The sequence below is a fragment of the Telopea speciosissima genome, chromosome 6 (genome assembly GCF_018873765.1).
Source record: "Telopea speciosissima isolate NSW1024214 ecotype Mountain lineage chromosome 6, Tspe_v1, whole genome shotgun sequence".
Lineage (NCBI taxonomy): Eukaryota > Viridiplantae > Streptophyta > Magnoliopsida > Proteales > Proteaceae > Telopea > Telopea speciosissima.
Window position 1 is genome coordinate 61,586,305 of NC_057921.1, and position 23,138 is coordinate 61,609,442.

At 38.4% G+C, this 23,138-nt stretch overlaps 3 protein-coding genes, 1 long non-coding RNA gene and 1 other non-coding gene across 7 annotated transcripts; 3 read left to right on the forward strand and 2 right to left on the reverse strand.

Annotated features, from left to right (window-relative positions):
- The first annotated feature begins 159 nt into the window (after positions 1-159).
- LOC122664867 (serine/threonine-protein kinase Aurora-3) lies at positions 160-2,396 on the forward strand. The gene is made up of 7 exons (XM_043860891.1): positions 160-224; positions 337-456; positions 542-784; positions 885-980; positions 1,752-1,966; positions 2,099-2,171; positions 2,248-2,396. The coding sequence occupies exons 1-7, from the start codon at positions 204-206 to the stop codon at positions 2,347-2,349; spliced, it is 870 nt and encodes a 289-aa protein (XP_043716826.1). The 5' UTR covers positions 160-203; the 3' UTR covers positions 2,350-2,396.
- A 1,695-nt stretch (positions 2,397-4,091) lies between these two features.
- TRNAV-AAC lies at positions 4,092-4,165 on the forward strand. Its single transcript has one exon. It is a non-coding gene; the product is annotated as a tRNA-Val (tRNA).
- A 233-nt stretch (positions 4,166-4,398) lies between these two features.
- LOC122665004 lies at positions 4,399-19,173 on the reverse strand. The gene is made up of 4 exons (XR_006333412.1): positions 19,049-19,173; positions 15,620-15,630; positions 4,770-4,773; positions 4,399-4,411 (listed from the first exon to the last, which is right to left on the reverse strand). It is a non-coding gene; the product is annotated as an uncharacterized LOC122665004 (long non-coding RNA).
- Positions 8,521-10,236, reverse strand: LOC122665002 (xyloglucan galactosyltransferase XLT2-like). Of its 2 annotated transcripts, none has more exons than XM_043861049.1 (2): positions 8,671-10,236; positions 8,521-8,638 (listed from the first exon to the last, which is right to left on the reverse strand). In XM_043861049.1, exon 1 carries the CDS (start codon positions 10,161-10,163, stop codon positions 8,703-8,705), a length of 1,461 nt encoding a protein of 486 aa, XP_043716984.1. In that variant the 5' UTR covers positions 10,164-10,236; the 3' UTR covers positions 8,521-8,638; positions 8,671-8,702. The 2 variants fall into 2 exon arrangements, with proteins under 2 accessions (XP_043716984.1, XP_043716983.1); XM_043861048.1 differs by having other exon boundaries at positions 8,542-8,633; positions 8,666-10,236.
- On the forward strand, positions 15,688-20,243 carry LOC122665003 (probable eukaryotic initiation factor 4A). Of its 2 annotated transcripts, XM_043861052.1 has the most exons (8): positions 15,688-15,705; positions 15,763-15,888; positions 15,983-16,031; positions 16,107-16,244; positions 17,511-17,744; positions 19,660-19,699; positions 19,787-19,887; positions 19,957-20,243. In XM_043861052.1, exons 2-8 carry the CDS (start codon positions 15,821-15,823, stop codon positions 19,972-19,974), a joined length of 648 nt encoding a protein of 215 aa, XP_043716987.1. In that variant the 5' UTR covers positions 15,688-15,705; positions 15,763-15,820; the 3' UTR covers positions 19,975-20,243. The 2 variants fall into 2 exon arrangements, with proteins under 2 accessions (XP_043716987.1, XP_043716985.1); XM_043861050.1 differs by lacking the exon at positions 15,688-15,705 and having other exon boundaries at positions 15,757-15,888.
- The last annotated feature ends 2,895 nt before the right edge of the window (positions 20,244-23,138 follow it).

Genomic DNA, 23,138 nt, shown 5'->3' on the forward strand with positions numbered 1-23,138 from the left:
CAATTAACGAAGTGGGTGTTTTTGTTACTTAGTTTGAAAAGCAGGGGAAGTACGTGGAATTTCTCAAACCTCACGGGTGAAAGTGTACATAAGTCATACCTGAGGAGAGATACGTGATATTTTCTCTTTTTTTGTTTTATGGGTTTACCGTTTACCTGCTTGCATCTCGCTTGAAGCTTCTCTGCAAATCTGGGATTTAGGAGATGAGCAGATCAACAAGTATGGTAAGAAGGATCTAATCAAACATTGTTGTTTCTTTAATGGGAAAGGTTTCTAGGGATCCATTTGAATTTTAGATCAAATCAACAAAACCCTCTAATGGTTTCCAAAATTCAGGAACCCAATCGGAAGAATGAAGAACAGCCTTCAAAGAAATGGTCTCTGCAAGATTTCGATATCGGGAAGCCTCTTGGGAAAGGAAAGTTTGGGAGAGTCTACCTCGCCAGAGAGAAGAAGGTAAAACCCTATAATTTTAAATTAGAATTTCGATTTCAATTCTCGCAATAACTTAATCTTTGTGGTGTTCATTCTGTTTGTATAGAGCAAATACATAGTAGCACTCAAGGTTATATTCAAAGAGCAGATTGAAAAGTACCGTCTTCACAACCAGCTGCGGCGGGAAATGGAGATACAGAGTAATCTCAGTCATCCCAATGTTCTCCGTCTCTATGGTTGGTTTCACGACGAAGAACGCATATTCTTGATTCTTGAGTATGCTCATAGGGGGGAGCTTTATGGGGAGCTTAGGAAGTCCGACCACCTCTCAGAAAAGCATGCCGCCACTGTAAAAGTTCTTCCTTTTTTGTTAATTTTTGTTTTATGATTATTGTTCTTACCCTTCTATTGTTCTAGGGTTTTTTTATTATGTTCCTTTTGCGTTGCAGTACATTGCCAGCCTCACACGAGCATTGGCCTACTGCCACGACAAACATGTAATTCACCGGGACATCAAGCCAGAGAACTTATTGCTTGATTTTGAGGTAAACTACAGAGATCGTCTCCTTCACTTTTTTTTTTTAGTTGATATCAAGTAACATATTCATTTTGGAAAAGAAAAAGGAATAAAAATGGCAGCATACCCAGTTGTGAGGTTTAGATAATGAATTTGGATAATTTGAAACAGAGGGGTTTTGGGCTAGCTCCTGTGTCTCTGTGTATTCTACTAGTTGCAACTTTGTGGGATACATTCTAATTATATGAAAAACAATGTTATTCTCCCCCCTCCCCCCTCCCACCCCTCTCCTTACTTAACTTAATATTGGGAAACTTCAGAGTCAAGTTACAATCACTGAACAAAGTCTTAGTTATCTCTTCTAGTAGTTTGTCTATTTACTGTTTTAGAATTCTTCAGATGTGATTTTCAGTGTTAATACATAAATGGACTTCTCTTTAGTTAGTACACAAATATGGATTTGGACCCAACTATGTTAATTCGATGTTGATGAACTTTACTAAGTTTGGAAATTGGCATTTTCTAAATTAGATAACCATTAGTGACTCAGTTTGTTTAATGTTTGAACCTGAACAAAATTAAAAATAAATAACATAACTACATTTTTTTTATGGAATATCTAAGGAATCCAACCTGTGACCAAGTGGTCATGGGTTCGAGTCTGGAAACAGCCTCTCTGTGAAAGCGGGGTAAGGCTGCGTACATTATGAATCTCTCCATACCCCACAGTGGCGGGAGCCTTGTGCACTGGGTACGTCCTATTTTATCTAAGGAATCCAACCATATTTTATGTATGCAGGGTCGACTCAAAATTGCTGACTTCGGATGGTCTGTCCAGTCCAGAAGCAAAAGACACACCATGTGTGGAACTTTGGACTATTTAGCTCCAGAAATGATAGAAAACAAAGCCCATGATTATGCAGTTGATAACTGGACTTTGGGAGTTCTTTGCTATGAGTTCCTTTATGGGGTCCCTCCATTTGAGGCTGAGAGTCAGACCAACACGTTCAGAAGGTAAGAGAAGAGTTCAATTTGATGTTACCGTTTTTCAATCGAGTTAAAATTCATTGGTTGGGATGGTGATGGCCCATGTGTCAACTAGAGAGAGGGGTAGCATACTGAATAAAGCATCGGTTTGGTATACAGGATAGTGAAAGTTGACTTGAGTTTTCCTCCAACCCCGCATGTGTCTGCAGAAGCAAAAAATCTCATCAGTAGAGTAAGTTCATTCATAAGCAACTTTGTTTTAGCTTATGCCATAAATGAGGAATTGATATACCTGGAAAAATGTGCAGCTTCTTGTGAAGGACTCCACAAAAAGGCTTTCACTTCTGAAGATCATGGAGCATCCTTGGATCATCAAGAATGCAAACCCAACTGGTACTTGCATTGATTAGCATTATGTATTGTCACCTAGGCACTTCAATTCTCTGGTTTTTAGTTCCTTGTAAGTCTAAACCAGGTTGGTGTAAGCATTAGTGTACTAATTATCCAATGGTTGCAATAATTTATGGTCATCAATGAAAGATTTACTTTGTTTTCCTAGCATTGCCCCTGTATGTAACCTTAAACCATGATAAAGTGGATTAATTGTTTAAACTGTTAAGGTGTTCTATAGCTTTGGGTGAAGAGATTATGTCCCAAAATCTCTTAATTTTATCACCCTATTCATGCATTCACATACCTACTTAGAAAGTGTTACAAGCATGACACAATCTCCCTGCCACACACCCACACCTGTTCAGATTTTATGTTCATAAGCCAAGAAAGACTGGTAGCAGTTTTGGTGTTGGTTGAAACAGTGAAAATGAAGGCTTAGTTCCTTAGTTCTCCATATGTTCCAACTGTTGAAAGTTGAAACCCCATTACCCCAAAAAAAAAAAAAGAAGTTTAAACCCGACATCTGTTCGTCTTTTTTTCCTTCCTTGGAACCAAAAATCATCTTTTCTCCCACATTGAAAGCTTAAGAAAGAGAACAGAGAATATGGTGCCTATAAATAAAGCTAGACATCCCAAGCCACTATATATAGGGTTGTTCACGCCACTTGCTTTCCTAGAGCTAGTGGTTTTGCCCAATGGAGAGGGTGGGAAGGGGGTGGATCATTTCCCTATGGCGTGGAAGAAACAGACTCAAGATGGGTACAACGGTGATGTGCCCAACATGTATATGTGAAAAATCTTGTTGTAATTTGTAACCAAACTTGGTTACAACAAGATTGTAACCTTTCTCTTTTGCCCTTTGTCTTACATAACATATGTAAATACACATATAAAGTTGGGCTGGTCCAGATCAAGCTTGGGTCTGGGAATCTCAACTCTGGTTTGCCCTGCGGGTTAAACAGTCTGACCCTTGTCGGGCTCAGAGCAGGCTCGGGCTTACTAGGCCAAATTTGCACCCCCTACTGAACAGTCACTTATAATAGTAAAAAATTCATGGCAAATAGTATCGATGGTGTTCTACACTTATCGTTTTTCTATTTAGATATAAGATTTATATATTTTTACAATCTTTCCTATCAAAATAAATTCTCGAACGAACACCATTTTTTTTAGCAACAACGAATCAAACTTTATTAACCAAACACAAAAGAGGAGGACCTCCTCCCAAAGAAAAGGGGAGGGATTAGCCACCAAACGCGGGATAACCTAATTTTAAAGGCCTCCCCAGACAATTGTTGAAGAAACAAAACTTAACACGATGCAAAAAAGAATGGAAATCGTAAACAACAATCACACAAGGATTTACGTGGTTCAACAAGATTGTCTACGTCCACGGTGAAATGAGATTTGTTTCACTATCAATGGAGAATAGGGTTACAATCGCTCGTCCTCACACCTCTCTCAAATTACGTTACAGAGAAAGAACCTTCGCTACATATTTATAGCGATAAATTTTTTACCAAAATACCCATATAGAATACAAGATATCATACCCCAATAAAAATGAACCTCTATTAAAAGACTCGGGAGAAAACTGGAAAAATACATTTTGAGATTAAACACAGAATATGACTTGCTGCAGACTTTAGTTTCAGGAAAGAGCGAGAAAGTGGGAAGTGGCAGGTTTAGGTTTTTAATATTGTCATAGTTTCATATTTATTTTTGTCTTTTAAAAAATTACACGCCATTCAAAATAACTGGTTTCGTGGTGTAGTTGGTTATCACGTCAGTCTAACACACTGAAGGTCTCCGGTTCAAGTCCGGGCGAAGCCAAATTATTTTTGCAAACAATGGACTAGTAGGACCCACCAATATAGGCCCAACGCAAAAAATTTAAAGTTTAGGAATTGCACGTTCCATCTATTTTGCCAAATCTATATATTTTTTTTGTAGGGGTTTCAATAAATGATTTCAGTTTGATTTTAACACTCTTATTCTATTTGAAATTTGATTCTTGTTGCTACTTCACACGTTTATTTACCTACCCCAAGAGAGCTTATGCAAAATTCATTGATGCCACTAAGAGTACCCAATCATCCCTGCCTACTAGTCCCCCTCCATCGACTTCACCCAGGTGTTGGTGCCCTCCTACTAATGGTTGCTTCAAGATCAATTGTGATGTTGCATCGCCCAAATCCAATTTAGGAGGCATTGGGTACATTGTTAGGGATATCACTTGGGGGCTTGCTACTTTGCTGTATGAGAGTCAGCATTATTCTCTTCAATGCTTGTTGGAAAAGCTCTATCTATTCGCTCTGCCTCTCAAAGCCATATTATCAGAATGCATGGAAAGAGTTCAAGTTGAGTTGGATAACCAAGAGCTCATCCATTTTGTTAACAATCCCTCCAAGGCAACCCCTCTAGATGCATTTAGTACCTGGCTAGTCCAATAGTGTTGCTGACTCTCTAGCACGAAAGGTCATGTTGGTACCATGTATGACAGACTAGCCAAATTCCATTCCTTGGCTCCAGATTTTGTGTGATCTAGATGTTGCTTCAGCTTCTACACGTTCCTCTCTTCAATAAATTGCCCAAACATGATTTTCAGTCATCACCTAGTCATGTGTTCAATGTCAAATCAATCTGATATCTAAACAGAGCAGTTACATACATTATGGATCAATTGGATGAGATGAGCTATCAAATTTGACATGTAACAAATACCAGTCAAAATGAAAAATGGATCCTCTCATTCCAAACCTCAATTATAGGATGCGTATTCACTCGCACAAGTGTATTTAGAACTTGATATATTCTTTCAAGGCAGAAAACAAAAGTATTGATACATTTGAAGGAAGAAGCAATAAAGGCCGTTACATCAAAGGCAATTTGTGTGGCATTCAAACTTATGTTCTTTTTCTACGTTACATGAGGATTGAGGAGTGTTCTCTGCACATTAGACATTTTCACGTGTGAATATGACTCGAACTCTACAGGCTCGGCACTTCATAAATGAGAGATCCATAGAAACCACTTCTTTTTTAATAAGTTAGAGAATAGATGATGACCTGTCCGGGAAGAAAAAGTTAAATAGCAGCATTAATTTGATCAGTCAAAAGGCATTGATTTCGCTTGATTGGAAGAAACGGGGAAGGGAAAAGCACCGACAAAAGAGAGCATAAAATCTATATATCAGGTGATCAACATTTATTTGCTTTCCTGCCTTGAAGGAGAAATTCACCCCTTACACTCTCCTCTCTGAGTTTATAGGTCTCTAAATTTTATTTTATTTTATTTTTTTTGGGGGTAGGTGGGGAAGAGGAGGGGCCCATACAAACCCCAAAGGGTTGATTTGGCTCACCACATACCAAAGCCAGGGTAGAGCAAAGGCCATTTAGAAATTCCGTGGGCACAAACATTAGCTTCTCTATTTACAAAGCAAAAGAAAAATACATGTAACTATTACGAGACAACTAAATATAATAAAATGTAGGAGAAATGTTTCCCGTAAGGGAATATACCGCCCATGCCCAGACACAGAGGGGGTAAAATGACCACCCCACCCCCATAAAAGACGATAATGACTACCCTCCTGATGCTTCCTTGCGTGCTCCCATTTATCTGCATGCATACAACGGCCACACTCTCCCACAGAAAACACTTCCCCTAAATTATAATTGCACAACAACCTGTTTGTTGGACTTTGAAACGAAACGATCAAACAACTAGCATTCAATCAAAGTGAGCATAAAGGAATTGGAGGTACTCTGTGTGTATGGGTAAGGACCTTGCAATTCAAATTCTCTTAATAAAATCACAAGAAATCAAAAAATACCATTCAGATTCAAGTTCCTTATTGCAAAAGACACAAGATGGATCCATACTAAGAAAACAAGAAAACTTCTTCTTAATATCAAGAGCACCAGTAAGAACTTTCTATAAAAAACAATGGGAGAAAGAACACGAATCGTTATCCTCTCCTGTTACAGCACGGTGCTGTAACACATTGTGCGGTGCTGCAAAGGCCATGTGGCACAGTGAACCCCACATGGTGCACATGGCCTCTGCAGCCGCCGCACGATGCGTTATAGCACCGTGCTGTAATAGGAGAGGATAAAAATTAGAAAGAACACTGTCAAGTTGCATAGCATATGCTAATGCGTTCATGTGTCTATCTATCTTCTTCTTCCTATGAAATGACATATCTACCCTTTATTGTGAGTGGAGAGAGATGAAGATGCTAGCTTACACTACGCAGTCGAACAGGAAACTCAATCTAGAAAATAATTTAAATTTAAGATGGATTTTCTAATGTGACAAAATTCCACATCTTACAACCTCGCCCAAATTTTTAATGTAGAATTCTCCAAAGTGAAATTCTACCATGTTTTGGCAGCATTACATTGACCCAATCTGTCAAACTCCACCTCCAAATTCCAATGGTCTCACCTTCCCTCGAGTGACTTGAGGGAATGACACAAACAGAAACTCCCTGTTGAAGCTCTCTCTGCCCGTAACATCAGAATCCATCCTTTCTCTAAATAAATAGGAGCATGGGGCCATGGGCAAGGTAAAAGCAAAAAATTTTTTTTTTTTTTTTTTGTTTTTATAATTTATTTTGATTAAACAAGAAATTTAAACGTTAGCCCAATCGATGCCTCTTTAACTTTCTTGTCGGGATCCTTTTATACTATAATAGAGGATGATGGGGCATTTGGATGAGCTCTCCAATTCCAGATTCTGGGTCCCCTCTTTTATAGGCTTTTAACCAGAGACACATCCACTAAACACCTCTCAAAAATGCAGTTATCATAGAATAATTATAGAGTTCCCATAATTATAAACTGAATTATTCTTCCATATTTTAGCCTTTTCCTTATCAAAGATCACCATCCACCATTTCACTGTTGTTTTAATGGTGTGGAAGCTTGTCTTGAGTCTTTCTAAAGATTCCTCATCTGGTTCTTTTCTTTTCTTTTCTTTCTGAACACCCCAGTGAACCTAACAAAGAAATTTTATAGTTCTAATTTCCCAGAAGCATTTTCCGAAGGTGAATCACTAATAAAACCCAGAAACAAGTTTGCTGGTCATGTCATTAAGGGCATGAAACTACTGAAAATTTATAATTAAACTTGTAAAAATAATTTAAATTTTGGACGGATTTTCCAAGGCCACACAAAATTCCATACCTTACAATCTGCCCAAATTTGTAATGTAGAATTTTCCAAAGTGAAACTCTACCATATTTTGGTGGCATTACATTGACCCAAGCTATGAAACTCCACCTCTATATTCCAATGACTCTTGCCACCCCTCAAGTGACTAATGGAATGATACAAACAGAATAAACTCCCTCTTTAAGCTCTCTCTGCACGTAACCTCAGAGACCATTCTTTCTCTAATTATATATAGCATGGAACCATGGACAAGGTAAAAACAAAAAAAACAGGTTTTTTTATTTTATTTTGATAGAACAAGAAATTTAAAAGTTAGCCCAATCGATGCCCTCTTTAACTGTCTTGTTTGGATCCTTCTAAACTATATACAGATCCGTTTCTTGCATGAGATATGATGGGGACTTTGAATAAGCTTTGCAATTCCAGATTCTGGTTCCCTTCTTTTAGTCTTTTCCTTTTTAAAAGATAACCATTTCACTGTTGTTTTAATGGTGTGGAAGCTTGTTTTGAGTCTCTCTAAATAAGCCCCTAATTGTGGTAGAAGCATGAATTATTCCCATCTGGTGCTTTTCTTTTGTTTCTGAACAAGAAATTTTATAGTTCTAATTTCCCAGTTATAGAAGCATTTTCTGAAGGTGAAACACTCTTAAATAACACCCGGAAAGAGTTTTGCTAGTCATGTCATATAAGGGCATGCAACTACTGAAATACAAACACTACAAGTAAAACCAATTTCATCAACATACAGCTTTAAATAATCTAATGAATGGGGATCTCTAAAATAAGATAAAAAATATATATATGTAAAACAGAACAAACAAAAACAAAAGTGGACAATCAGATCCATCCTAAATTATTCTCAACAAGAATTTTAAAGGAATTGAAAAAAGATCTCTGCAATTCAATTATTATAAATACTGAATAGGCAAATTGCTTCCACCTTCTTGTGTTTATATACAAACTCTACCCCATTGAAAACTAAAAAATGGGAAACAATCCATCTCAAATAAATAGATGAGAAGCAATTTTGCAGAAGAGCTACATGAGCCACTCCTATTCTCTCTAAACAAATCAATCTATAGCTCTATCTATATCCGAAATCACACCTATAATTCTATATTGTTCGATGGAAATCTTCCCATCTCTCATACCATACCTGGGTCTTGGGAACCATTCCTTTCCTTTATTGATTATTACCATTTATACCTCCAGTGCTCGGTGAATCTTCTCAAGACCCCATCAATGGCAACATCAAACGCATCCTTAATACCATCCAAACCCTCGTTCGGTTCACCATACACGAATTTAGGTATGTAGTTGATGATCGTCTCTCGCATTCTCCTTACTTCTTCTCTGCTAAACCCCTCAAGAACCCTTCTAATGGAAGTCCCATTCTTCACCTTGTTACGGTCTATATACACCGAGTAACTCGCCGGATCTCCTGGCAAGAACCACTCGTACTGGTAGTAAGCTGTTCTCTTCCAGAAGAAAACTGGGATCGAACCGGCCACCATACAATCGAATATCGATCGTCTGGTAAAGCTATCTCCTCTCGGCTGCAAGCAGAAATCCGAGGTCAAAAACATGTCCAGAATCGCCGATGTGCCATTGGAGCAACGCGACCCGGCACAGTCCAATGCTCGGCACGATCCCGATTCGTTACGACACTGTTGTAATAGGATCCCCCGGAAGTCGTTCTTGATTGCCTTACGTGCCGCTCCGGCGAAGCAGAGGAGGGTCGAGCGGTTGCGTGATCTCACGAAGTCCTGCCATTGCCGAATGTCCAATTCAGTCCGGGGGTGGAACCCGGTAGGGTAGGGGACACCGACATCAAAGTAATCCCAAGGGTTCCGCTCGATGAGGAGGCGCGTGATATTTCTCATCGCCGGCAGGTAGATGCACCTCGAACCCCAGTCGCTGTCTTTGGACCTCCGGAAATCCCAGGTGATGCGGCCCATCATCAGGAAGTGATCCCAACCATTGGATCGGTTCCAGAAGGGTTGTTCCTTTACCCATTTGAGCATCGTCTCGCAATGATAATCACGATCGTGAGTGCTGGAATTGGACCAGAGATACTTACCGACGGCAAGCCCCGGGTAGAAAGGAAGGTAGAACGCAGAGGCGGAGTTCGGGTCAAGGGTTCGACAATGATGCCCTAAAATACGGTTGTGGAAGATTATCTCCGAAGCGAACTGATCAGTCCAGTACCATGTAGGGATCAGATTCTTCGGCACGATTCCGTCAAGCCCCGTGGCTCTCCGTCCGAAACCGCCATTGGAGACTGCGTCGCAGCGAGACTTCCAAGGATCCAAGTCTTGACAGTTGTCGGAGAGGTCTCTGTTGAACATTGGTGGGAGATCGTAGACGTAAACTTTGCCAGAGCTGCATCGGTCTTTGGAGGAACTGTTGCCGACAACATGGCTCGGAGGAGAAAACTGGCGGAGAGAGAGAGAAACGGGGAGAAAACGAACAATGAGGAGGATAAGAAGCTGGAGTAGCAGAATGCTGAAGATCAGCCATGCCTTGGGGTGCGTGGAAATATAGACGTGAATCGAATAGAGCGCCGGTTTCTTTCGGTCGGGAGAGTCTGGAGTTTTGGGTGTTTTCAGGAACAGAGACTGCAGGTGATGCGGAGATTCCGGTACGGAAAGCATCAGAGATTGTATAGCAACCGACGAACTTCCGTAGATTTTCCGGCGAAATTCTGACCGGAAATAATGGTGTTTCCGTGTTCGGTCAATTTTGTTCCAAGGCTCTAGAGGGTTCTTTGATAGTTGGCTCTCGCAGAGACGTCGATTGCTTGCGGCTGCAAATACGACTAAACGAGAACTGTAACCTCTAACGATAATGGTGGAGGAAGAGAAGGGCATATAAGGAGGAGTTCGATTTGATCGATACAGGTTAGACACGTGTTGTGAGGGAGTGACCGGCAATGGGGTAACCGACAAGAAGATAATAGATTATGTTAGGGCACGTGTCAGTTGATTTGATACGTTTCTTCGGTGAATGCGGTGATGAGATAGTAGAGACGGAACTCGGAAGTCACCAGACGTGGGAGGGTATAACTGTAAACTATCCTATTGTGGCCCCCACAATATCACTTTGAAATCGAACGGCCCGTTGTGGAGCTGAAGATTATGGTCAACGGAAGCCAAGGTCCGCTTAGGTTAAGGCGCTTAGCTGTATTAATGCGGAAGGGTCTAAAAGTCAAACTTTTTTTTTTTTTTTTTTTTTCCCCCTTTTCGGGTTTTTGCATATATCGAGCCAATCGAAATTAAACCAATACGGTGTTTGGTCTATAAAAATTAAACCAAAGTCAATAATAATTGGTCCGACCAATTTCAATCCATTACTTTTAACCTTTTCTAGTCGTTATGTTGGTCTACGTAGGAATTTTTATCCTCTGCTGTTCGCTACCCGAACAGCACAGTGTTGTCCCCTCACATTGGACGCGAAATGATGACTTTAGCGAACAGCATAGTGTTGTCCCCTCACATTGGACGTGAAATGATGACTTAACCTCCCTCGGGCAATGTGTTCGGGCAGGGAGGTTAAGTCGCCATTTCGCCCCCATGTGAGGGGACAGCAAGTGTTGTTCGGGCAACAGACAGCAGAGGATAATGATCCGTCTACGTAGAATTTTCATATATAAAAAAGGGTGAGAGAAACGCTAACCGGTCGTGTGCCTAGAGTGCTTTCAACGTTGGAAATGACCGCCTTGCTCCCATGAAAAGGTAGAAATTCCATCGGGATAAGGCAGTCATTTCTAGGCGGCAGAGCATTTTTTGTGTCTAGGCGCAAGAGCCACGCTAGATGCATGATCGATTAGCGTTCTTTATCTCATAAAAAAATGAAAACGAGTTAAATAATATTGAATTTTAATGGCTAATTTATCGGGTTTTTTTTTATTTTGTACCAAACGTTTAGTTTCGATTGATTATTTTCACCCGGTCGCACCAGACATATCACTCCTACCCAAACACAAGGCGCAAAAAAATGACCATCGAACCCCTAGTCATTTTGTGGGTTCTAGGGGGTGCAACTGATCATTTCGTGTGCCCCCAGTTTGCATTCTCTTTCTCTTTTAAATATTTCTAAAATCCAAAATGGAAAAGATAAAAAAAATTAAATGGTTGATTTTGATTCAATCCGGTCGATTTCAATCGATTTGGTCTGAGTTTTTATACCCTTAATCGTCCGACTCATGGTGAATAAAAAAGCTTGATAAAGACCAAACCATGGGCCAACCATGGCAGACGATCACCGACATGACACTACAGTGTATCGGAACCCAAGACTCCATTTCTTATCCGTTCGAATTGTACGCGGCGCGCGATGCGCGTATGCTTCCAGCAGTGCACCTCTCCCTTGTGAGACGTTAATATTCATTCCTAATGACACATTAATGGGGAGAACGCGAATTACGCAAATTCTCAAAGAGTCAAAGGTTGAGAAGAAACCCTAAAATAAAAAGCAGTAATGAGTCTGAAAATACTAAGAAAGTACCCAGGAGGTGAGACTCAGCATAACAGTTGTCGGCCAAATAATATAAATTCTGATTTTTTATTTTAAATTTATTTTTCAATGCTAAATGATAATTTATTTGCATGGTTTCTTACTTAATTTAAAGAGGTTACATTTTCTCCCCTCTTTGAACAAAAATATTAAAAGTAACGTGCTTCAGACGTGCTTCGGCATTGGACCAAATAGAATTATAATTATTCTATGAATAATATTTCTTTGTTCGGGAATGCAACCTGCACCAGTACTCTCTGTGTTTTATCTTTCTTCTTTTCACAATTAAGGGTAAAAATGTCTATTTATAATAAAATAATAAACTTTTTTTTTCCTCTTATTTTATTTCTAAAAGTTATTAAATGCCGAGATAACAAAAAAATTCAAGAGTATATATATAGTCATTTAAGGAGATTTTTATGTGAAATGTATGATTTAACCTTGCATTAAATAATTTTTGGAAATATGATAAGGAACAAAAAGTATGATTTCAACTTTTAGTTCGGTTCTTATCAAAAAACAAAAAAACCTTTTAGTTCGGTTTTTTGGTGACAACAAAATACACCCTTACATAAATCTTGAAAGATCAAAAAAGATTCACTTAGAAATATTTCACGGCATTAACAAAAAGCCTTATGTCAAACTAGAATTAAGGTAAAATATAATTTTGCTAAGAAACTTGACATCAAAATAGGTAAAATTTTCACAAAATACCTGTGGTAGGCTATCGGGCAGTTGTAATTTAGACGCATGGAGGACCCATGTGATCACATGTCAAATTTCATAATTTTACTCATACATGTGGTTTACCATTAGAGGGTAGACCTTGGTGCAACGATTAGGTTGCTCTACAGTGAATAAGTGGTCACGGGTTCGAGTCTCTGGAAATAATCTCTCTGCAAAGTAGGGGGTGTACATTATGACCCTCCCCCAGTGGGTATGCCTTTCAATCACTAAATGTACTACCACATGGAAACTAAATGTTTTTCAAAATATTAATAAACAAGCAATAACCCATTTTAATTTAAGGGAAAAGGGTTCTCTAGACCTACTCCATTTCATATGGTCATCGTAAATAAGTTTTTTTTTTTTTTAATATATTTTTTCATTAGTGAAAAAAAAACAAAAAATAAAAATGTGAGAAGGTGTACGGAATGCCTTAGGCTCAAAGAACCTTTACCCTAATTTTAATTTAGGTAACCTAAAATTAGTCTGATGAAAGGTTTCATACACGACTATAGATAAACACAATCAACACTTCAGTTTTTGGACTTGATTCTCGTGTGCCTATTGGACGACTCAAGTATTGGTAGTGTTTCATACATGACCATGTATAAAAATTGGTCTCGATTCATAATAATCCACTTCACATTTCTTTCAATTTTTTTCACTTAGGAAAAGAAAAACTCCAATTTTTTTTAGACAAATCCTACCAAGGGCCCATAGGCCACTAGGGGTTGGTGACTCAACTCAAGAAAAGACGGCCAGGGTGGTGGTGTGAGGGGGGAAAGAGGAGAATAACAACATGTTATACTTCTCATAAAAAATGAAAAAAGATGTTATACTTCTAATGGGAGAATCGAACAAGCGACTTCTCCTTGGCCTTACGCCAGCGCTTTACTGCACTTGCTGCCACCACCGCCCAAAGGTGTTTCCCAAGTAATCAAGAAAATATTATATTCATCAATTTAAATAAAAATGAAACTTTCTAAAGTCAAATAATAATAAAAAAAAATTAGTATGATACAAATTATTTGCTCAAAAGTCAAATGGTTTCCAATTCACCAAATTTAAGGTTGTGTTTGGTATGTATTCTAAGTAGATTTTACATTCTTGGACAATAAAAACAGCTATTTTTATCATCCGAGAATACAAAATCAACCTAAAATGCATACCAAACACAGCCTAAGACACCATTGTAGTTGCAATGGAATTAGCCTGATTCGGATTTATAATTAGAGTAAATTAAGTGTGAATCCAAGTGGGGGATTTGCACTATAATTTGTGGGTTAATAGGCCTAACCTAAACAAATGTACTCTAATCTAGCTCTAATGGCTGATAAATTATATATCTTGCTGTGACATTCCAAAAGGGTCTAGAGCATCTCAGGCCCATCAAATTTTGTGGCAAGATTAATTCTCCCAGATCAGCTCAAACTAGTTCAGTAGGTCTAATATTCGTCTTTTGATCGAAAGGCCAGATCTGGGAGAGGCAATATGCTCATCACCGTACATAGCTTTTCCGAGGTAATGGGATTTAAGAATTTTGAGAGCCCAAGCCCAATCCCGGTCTCTTCCTTGCTTGAGTTAGCTGAAGACTCAAGTATGGGTGCAATCGGGCCAGGTTGGGCCGGATTTTTTTAAACCCCAGTTGAACCGAGGCCCATACCAGCCCATCCTATTGGGCTCAACCCAAGCCTCTTAGGGGGAGTATGCGCCCTGCGCCCAGACACAAAGGGGGTAAAATGACCACCCTGCCCCCCATTGGCTTGTGTGTACGTGCAAAAGCCACACTTCCCCATAGAGAAATCTCACTACTATGGAAGATAAGGGTAAAATAGTCACTTTATGTCCAATTTAAAGCCCAAATAAAAAAACTTTTTTTCCAATTTTTTTTGGGTAAAGTTTTCTCAATAGTGTATTTTGGATTATTTGGACTGTGGAGAATTGAAGGTCCCGTGGATTCTATTCGATTCGACTCGCAATTGGTAGCATTATAAAGATGTAAATGAATCGAATTCGGTAAGATAGTGTCATTATGATATTCATAGTCGATTATATTTGGATGGATTCAGATAATATCCTATCGGTTTTCAAACGGATTCGAATAGTTTTTGGATAGTGATTTTTTGAATACAGATTCTCCTAAATGGATATGAACACTGATCGAATACGAATTTTCGATTATCCTGACATCTTTATCCTTTTTTTTTTAATGAGAGTTAGGGTTGAGACTTGAGAGTTCAGCAATTATCCTTTCTTCTGTTCTTCTTAGTCTTTGATTTTCTTACGTTTTTTACTTTTGATTTTTTCTTGTATTTATTTTAATAGATATGTGATTCTATGTAGCATATTGCATAAGACAATATATATAAACCAATAGAAAATCTTTAAAAAAAAAAATAAAAAAATCACATTATCTTAACATATAAAAATAAGTAACAAAATCCAATGAGTTATCTTAAAAGGATAAACGGACACAAAGATGTATTTCAGACATTTTATTACTGTTTGATTGCTAAACGAATCGGATAATAATCGATCGAATAGAAAGATTATCATATTTGTTTCTGATTAGTTTTCAGACGGATTCAATTCTCTAAACGGATAGAAATGTGGATCGAATACAGATTACAGATTTTTGAATATCCTAACGGATTTGGATAGTTTCCATATCCATGGCCACCATGTTCCTGATTCCGTTCGATTCATGCCAAGGAACCCTAGAATCAGTGAGTTTTCAGATCTGATGGCCGATTTTAATTGTTATTGTAACCGATTCTGACCGGATTGAAATCGGCCGGTGTCGATTCGATCCCGGTTCCGTGTTTCAAAACGCTGATTTACGGAAATTTGCCGAAAAATTCCTGGTAACGATTGAAAAACCTCGTCGACATTCGTATCTTCGAAGTCTCAAGTCCATCTGTAACCCAAGTTTCTGATTACGAGGTCGTTGTGGAACTTTTGTTCTACTCGCAGCTACGCTACACACAAGGAAATAGTTTCCATCATTGAATCCTTGATTTTGATCCCTGGAGCCCTTCATAGTTCACAGTATATTGTCTTGTTGGGAAGAATGGCTATTGATGCTGTCGAAGCCTCATCTTCATCTCCCTCTCCTTCTCCTTTGTCTTCTCATTCCAGGTATTAAAATTGTAATTTATTTTGATGAATTATTCCTCTATGAGTGATTGAAATCGGATATATAGTTTTGATATTTTCTTTACTAAATGTACAGTCAACCACGTCACTACTACGTTGCCGTCGACAGACCACAATTCAAAATGGTAAACGGAGAATTGTTTAACATTTCAGGTTTCAGTTCGAATTGTTTCTTTTTGTTTAAACTGCAAATTTGGCAGGTGACAATGGTGGATCTGTTGCGTGTGGCGCGGAAACGTTCTTCCTTACCTACAGTACTGTGTTGCAGCTCACGCGATGAGCTTGATGCCGTCTGCTCTGCTGTCTCTAACCTTCCTAATGTTTCCTTGGATTCTCTGGTATGATACTTTTATCCGGTAAAGCGCTTGGTGATAAATTCTCTTATTATTTGCAATGTCGGAATATTGAGAGAAAGACAGATTTTTGGTCTCGATATGGATGAAATTCTGAGATTTACTGAAAGTGAAAAACAGAATTGTGTAAGCTTATAAAAAAACTCCATTTTTAATCTCAGTTGTCAGTTATGGTTCTGGTGATTCACTGCTCTTCTTGATATTTTAAATTGCCCTTCTTTGGAAGGTAATTTTGGTGAACTTACAATATGCATAAACTCTGAGAAATGTGCCCAATCTTGTGGGCAAGGTCAATCTCCGGGCAGCGGTTAGGGTTTTCCATTTGGGTGATGATATGATGACTGTGGCAGAGTTCAAAATATGTGGTCGTATTCATGAAATCCTGATCCAAATTAGACAGTCCACTGTATTTCTTGAGCTTGCAACAGAACCTTGTTACTGTACTGAACTGTTGTCTTATGGTTTTGCATACTGAAGCCTAATGATATGATTTTCCCATTGGGGTTGTTGTTCTGATGTTCATCAAAGTGCTGGGTGTTGATTTTACCAATTCATCCACCCAAGGTGAAATCTGGGCACTATATAAGTGGTTCAAGTTTTCTTGTTGTCAATTCAGTTTAGAATGCACTATTTTAGGTTATGGCTTAGGCTTACACTAATACTCATAAATGTGAATATTCAATTTGCATTCATGTGTAAATTCTGTGGTGTTTTTTTTTTTTGGGGGGGGGGGGGGGTTCAGAGTCTGGATTTTGCACTACATAAAAGGGAATAAATTTTCTGGAATATAAAGCTACCATGAATCAAGGAAGTATTAAATTCCGATGCAATGTTTTACAAATTTTACCATTGTCTTGTTGAACTGGTTTTAGCCAGTATTGGCTTTTAGGATTTCTAGCTGTCTAATATTAAAAGCCATTTGAGGTATGTTATTATTCCACCTTGTTTGCCAGATGCTTACTTGACTTGAGCTTGTGGTTGAAAGACAAAATCCCATCTTTCCTGACTATCCATTCTGGTGTCCGGTGCACTTCGACCTTTGGTTGTAATTTTCCTTTGCTTTTGGTATCCGAAGAATCATGCAGCCTTGGATGAGTAGTCTTTTCGTTCTTTAAATTGTTTCTTCGTGAGACTTATGGTGCTGATTCGGCAACTATGGTCTTAACAACTCAATCTTGTGTGTGTTAACTCTTTCATTGATCTTTGATTATTCTATGGCATGTATTTTAATAATTATTTTTCACATTAAAGTACAGTGATTTGGCTGAAGCTGAACGCATGTTGATATTGGACAAATTCCGTCAAGCAACCACGAAATTGAACCACAACCCTGCTGCTAGTGCTAAAGTAAACAATGAAACTGAAAATGAAGAGCATGAGTTGTTTATGATGGTTGTAACAGATGCATGCCTACCTCATGTTTCTTCGGGGGAGTCATCTATATGTGCTCGTGTTTTGATAAATCATGAGTTACCGACGAAGAAGGTGGGCTTCTGTTTTTTCAAGGCAGAATACTTCCATATGTTGTATTTTACTTACATTGAATGCTTTCAAGGCTAAAGGAGTATTCTCCATATTCTTTCACTTGAGAAAATGTTGGAGTTGCATTGCATTGAGTCATGGGTTTCAGTTGAGGATACATTACCAAGATCCAGAACCTGCATATTTGTTAATGTGCTGAACGTGTACCATCACAGGATAACTTGTATTTAACTTAATGCTTCCAATGTCGTGGTAGTGGGATAATTCTAATGGTCTGTGGATTTTATTTATTGACAAATTTGGTTACATGTAATTATTCAAGACCTGGTGATTCCTCACCTCCCCCGACCACTGAGATATGTGATGGATGACATATTTTGCTTTCCGGGTTTCATTGTCTATGTGCCCTTGTTTAGAGTACTTCCTATCAGCATTTTCTCGTCACAGTCACTGCATTTACTTACAGCAGTTGGTAATTAATTTAGTGCACTATGGTTCCAGTAATAGTCATGCATTATTTATCATCAAATTTTTTGGGTAGAGATTTATATCCATTGACATAATGATAATTGATTTTCCAAAGTGGTTTACTGAAGGTTATGGATTCCCTATTCTGCTTTTTATAAGCAGGAATAGCTGGTAGTTCAAGCCTTTCTTTGATGTCTTGTTCGCTAATCATTACCTAGTGAAAGAGGTTAAATAATGATTCCCTTGGGTACAAGAATTTCAAGTTTGTGGACCTTTCTTTCGAGCTCATCAACGACTCAGCATTTCTCTTTCCTCTCCCCTTACCACTGTTCATAGATCTTTGCTGGGTTGTATTTTGTCTCTGTTATTTGTCTTTCTGCTCAGCAATTAAATGAAGAACTAAGGAATGGTAGATAAAGACAGTGGAAATGCCATAGAGAGAAATGGGAAAGGATTTGAATTGGAATTTACCTATTTGTCCATACTGCAGAATCTTTTGTGGAAATATGTTTGGAGGGTTTTACCAACAGCTGATAAATTGAGGGAATACAGCATTAACCCTCTTTTCCCAATGTTCTCTACAAGTTTTGAAACTTTGAAACATCTCATGTTGCATTCTAAATTGCCAATCACCTGTGGCAATGTTCAGTGCACTTGAGTCTAAAGATGATGACAACCTTCTTGATGGATTTATCAGTGAAGAAACCAGGCTTAACTCCTACAACTTGACACAAGAATTTTTTTTAAGTGCAGCTGCAGTTATATCCATCCGTTGTTATATGCATCTCATAAACAATGGCCTCTAGGAATGCAATTTTTTCAACTCTTTCAATGCTTACCAAAACTGCATTCGAACAGACAGCTGTACTTTGGATTTACCACTGATGCATGCAGCAGCTATAAGAATCTTTTGTGATGGGCCTAGTGGCACATATGACCCATGATCAAGCAACTCAGTGACAGGGGCCTTGGCAATCTGAGGTGCATTGAGAATTGCAACAAGAAAGGGATCACTAGTGAAGGAAGTGCAGGTGCTTAGGGTGCAAAGAGCATTTTGGGTCTAATATCCTGAGATGATTGAGATAACTGGCCTGGAATAAAATCTCTTAATTTTTTTAATGTCTATTGGTGTGCGATGTTTCACATAACATCAACCATGATGCTCATTCATTGGCAACATGTGGGGGGGGGGGGGGGGGACAAGATTAGGAGTGTAAAGTTGTTTGAACCTGGTAGTTGAATGGATGACTGTCATAGTCTACTTGAGATGATGCGAGGACGATGGACGCGTGTAGAAAGTTATTTGGGGTTGAGTAGCTAACCATGTGAAATGGTCTAAGACCACCTTGAATTAGTCACTTACTGCTTCATATAAGGATAGCTTTCTGTACATGATAGCAGCTGAGTTTATTTTGGTGTACTTAATTTTGTTTTTATGATTGATTTGCAGGAAACATACTTGAGGCGGATGGCAACTTGTTTGGCGGCAGGTGTTTCTCTTCTTAGCAAATAATAGACAAGTATGGGTACTGGGTGGGTGTATTCATGTTGACTGACTGACAGATAAATATGTGCAGATGGTATTGTGATCAATATGGTCGCTGGGGCTGGTGAAGTAATGACCCTGAAAAGCATCGAGGAGAGCATGGGTCTAGTTATTGAGCAGATGCCCATAGATGTGAGTTCTTTTCTTTGCCTTTTTGCCAGTCATAGACTTTTATTGACTTGATACATGGTTGTGATGCAGATCTTTGAGATGTTATGAAGGCAGTAGGTTGCAACAACAGGAGGACTTGGGTTTTTTCCTGAATTTGTAGTGTGAGGCTTATATGGGTTGTGTACCGCACACCCAGAACCATAATTGTGTTACTTTGTACTCCATCCAGGTAAGAGTCCTGGTATGGTTGTGTATACCATTTCCAAGAGGTGAAATGTCGGATTCATTATCTATGAGCTTCTCTTTTGACATGATCTGTGCCCACAATCAACACAAAATCAGACCCTCTTGGTTGGAAAAAAAAATGGTGAAAATTTACTAATACCTACAATTTTTTTGGGGGAGAAGTTTTGTTAGACTTGATGGGCTTGGAAGTCGAACATCTTCATCTCCAGCTTTCTTTTGTTTCACTTGGACAAGTTATTGAGCCCCCTGCGGAATACTCAGCTACTGGGTGATGATATCAAATCCAGGAAGTTTTATAATGCATTTATCAATTTGGTTTAAAGCAGAATAAGTGCAGTTTGATCAAATGGAGCCACAAAAATATGGTAGTGCTCGTTGTTAAATAAAGTTTTCAATTTGTTTTTTTTTTTTTTGTGGATAAAATCGAAAGAACTACTTGCAGTTCAACATGTTTGCTTGAAAGTTAAAAGGACCACATCTTATTATATGTACAAGGAACCTACTGAAATTCTCACACTAAGCAGAAGATTTGATATTCGGCAAGGATTCTTTTGCTTCTTGTCAAATTTGACAACTTTAAAATTAAATGACTCACAAATTTCTTCAAATTGTCCTCACCATCTTACAGTAACTGAAGTAGAAGGTGTTATATTGTTTTCAAATCAAATTGAAGATCCCAGAGGTCTATCTGCATTTCATTTTTAGTCCTTAATTGCAAATTTATTGAGATTAAAAAGACAAAATAACACCACATCATGAGAGGAGAAGCAGAGGAGAGAGGGAGGGGATGGGACCTGCTAGTCTTGACTCTTATCTTTTCTCATTGGAACTCTTCACCTAAGAGGCTAAGAGTCACACCCACAACTAAGAGTCCTTTTATCATTCAAATAAAACAAAAAAAACACACTGTGAGTCCTTTTCATTACGTTTGCCACTTTTCAACCACATAAACTAAGTATTCAAACTATTCATCTTTTCAACCATATAGACTAATGATTTGGTTGGTTTATATTTAAATCTCTTCCTTGTGAAGCAGGAGAGTCCCTTGACCTCTTGGGACAAATACTACAAGCAAGGGTGCCACCAATTACTCTAGCAATTAGTGTCCCTCAAATTTAAATTGAATCAGCCTTAATAAAAATACAGATCTAGAGATCTAGATCATTTAAACTTACAAGAACCTCTTGAACTCTAGTAGTCAGCATCCAAAATTTTGATAATCTTTTTATTGTCCATAACATCCCATTCTCTCACCCTTGTCACAAATCTGCATCTTATTGTTGGGGTTTAATGTCTTGTATCCAATAGTGGTTCATTAAATTCTTTTTGTTGTGTGTAATTGTTTGTTTGGTTTCTTCCTTGTGGTTGTGCATTTATCCCCAACACCTATTTCTTAGGGATACAATTGAGCCGTGTTATTTAAAACCCCAACCCAATAGACCCTGATTGACCCTAATAGTCCTTTTGTTTATAAAGCATTTTAGGGCTAGGCAAGGCTGGGTTAGTCCTTCTATTTAATTACATGTATGATTTTATTATTGTATACTATATATTTATATATACAAGGTCGGGTTGGGCCGTTCTCAACCCTAGGCTTTAGCCTAGGCATGACTAGACCTTATCCAGGGCATGAAAATCTTAATCCTAACCCAACCCATGAGCTGAAAACCTCAGCCTAAGCCCTGTCAGGCTTAGGGTGGGTTTGGGCAGGCTCTGGTTGATACCAATTTGTATTGTGTTACTTAGTACTCCATTTGAAGGTAAGAGTCCGGTATGGTTATGTATACCATTGTATACCATTTCCAAGAGGTGAAATGTCGATGTCGAATTCATTATCTATGAACTTCTCTTTTGACATGATCTGTACCCACAGTCAACACAAAATCAGACCCTCTTGGTTGGAAAAAAAAGGGTCAAAATTTACTAAAACCTACAATTTTTTTTGGGGGAGAGGTTTTGTTAGCCTTGATGGGCTTGGAAGTAGGGCTGTAAATGGATAATCGAAAATCCGAATTCGATCCTCATCCGTATCCGTTTAGGGGCATCTGTATTCGATTAGAGATATCTGGAAAAAAATCCAAATACTCCGATAAAAATCCGAATCCGAATACTTAATTATAAAAAATTAAATAAATAACGATCTTGAGGGTTTTTGAAGATTCAACAGGTTCTAGAATATGAGGAAAAGAGAATCATGATTTAAAACTATGGATTGAGAGTGACTTGTATCCACTAGGGGGAGGAAGGTTTGGGTTACACAAGGTAGAGGTGTAAACGGATGGTCGAAAATCTGAATTCGATTCGTATCCGAATCCATCCGAATCCGTTTAGAGGTATCCGTATTCGACCAGAAAATATCTGAATCTGATTACATCCGATCCATTTACAGGCCTACTTGGAAGTCGAACATCTTCATCTCCAGCTTTCTTTTGTTTCACTTGGACAAGTTATTGAGCCCCCTGCGGAATACTCAGCTACTGGGTGATGATATCAAATCCGGGAGGTTTTATAATGCCTTTGACAATTTGGTTTGAAGCAGAATAAGTGCAGTTTGATCAAATGGAGTCACAAAAATATGGTAGTGCTCGTTGTTAAATAAAGTTTTCAATTTTGTTTTTAATTTTTTCATTTTTTGGATAAAATCGAAAGAACTACTTGCAGTTCAAACATGTTTGCTTGAAAGTTAAAAGGACCACATCTTATTATATGTACAGAGAACCTACTGAAATTCTCATACTAAGTAGAAGATTTGATATTCGGCGAGGATTCTTTTGCTTCTTGTCAAATTCGACAACTTTAAAATCAAATGACTCACAAATTTCTTCAAGTTGGCCTCACCTCCTTGCAGTAACTGAAGAAGGTCTTATGTTGTTTTCAAATCAAATTGAAGCTTTGTGCCTCTGTGTGTATATTGGTTGAAGATCCCAGAAGTCTTATCTGCATTTCATTTTCAGTCCTTAATTGCAAACTTATTGAGATTAAAAAGACAAAATAACACCACATCATGAGAGGAGAAGCAGAGGAGA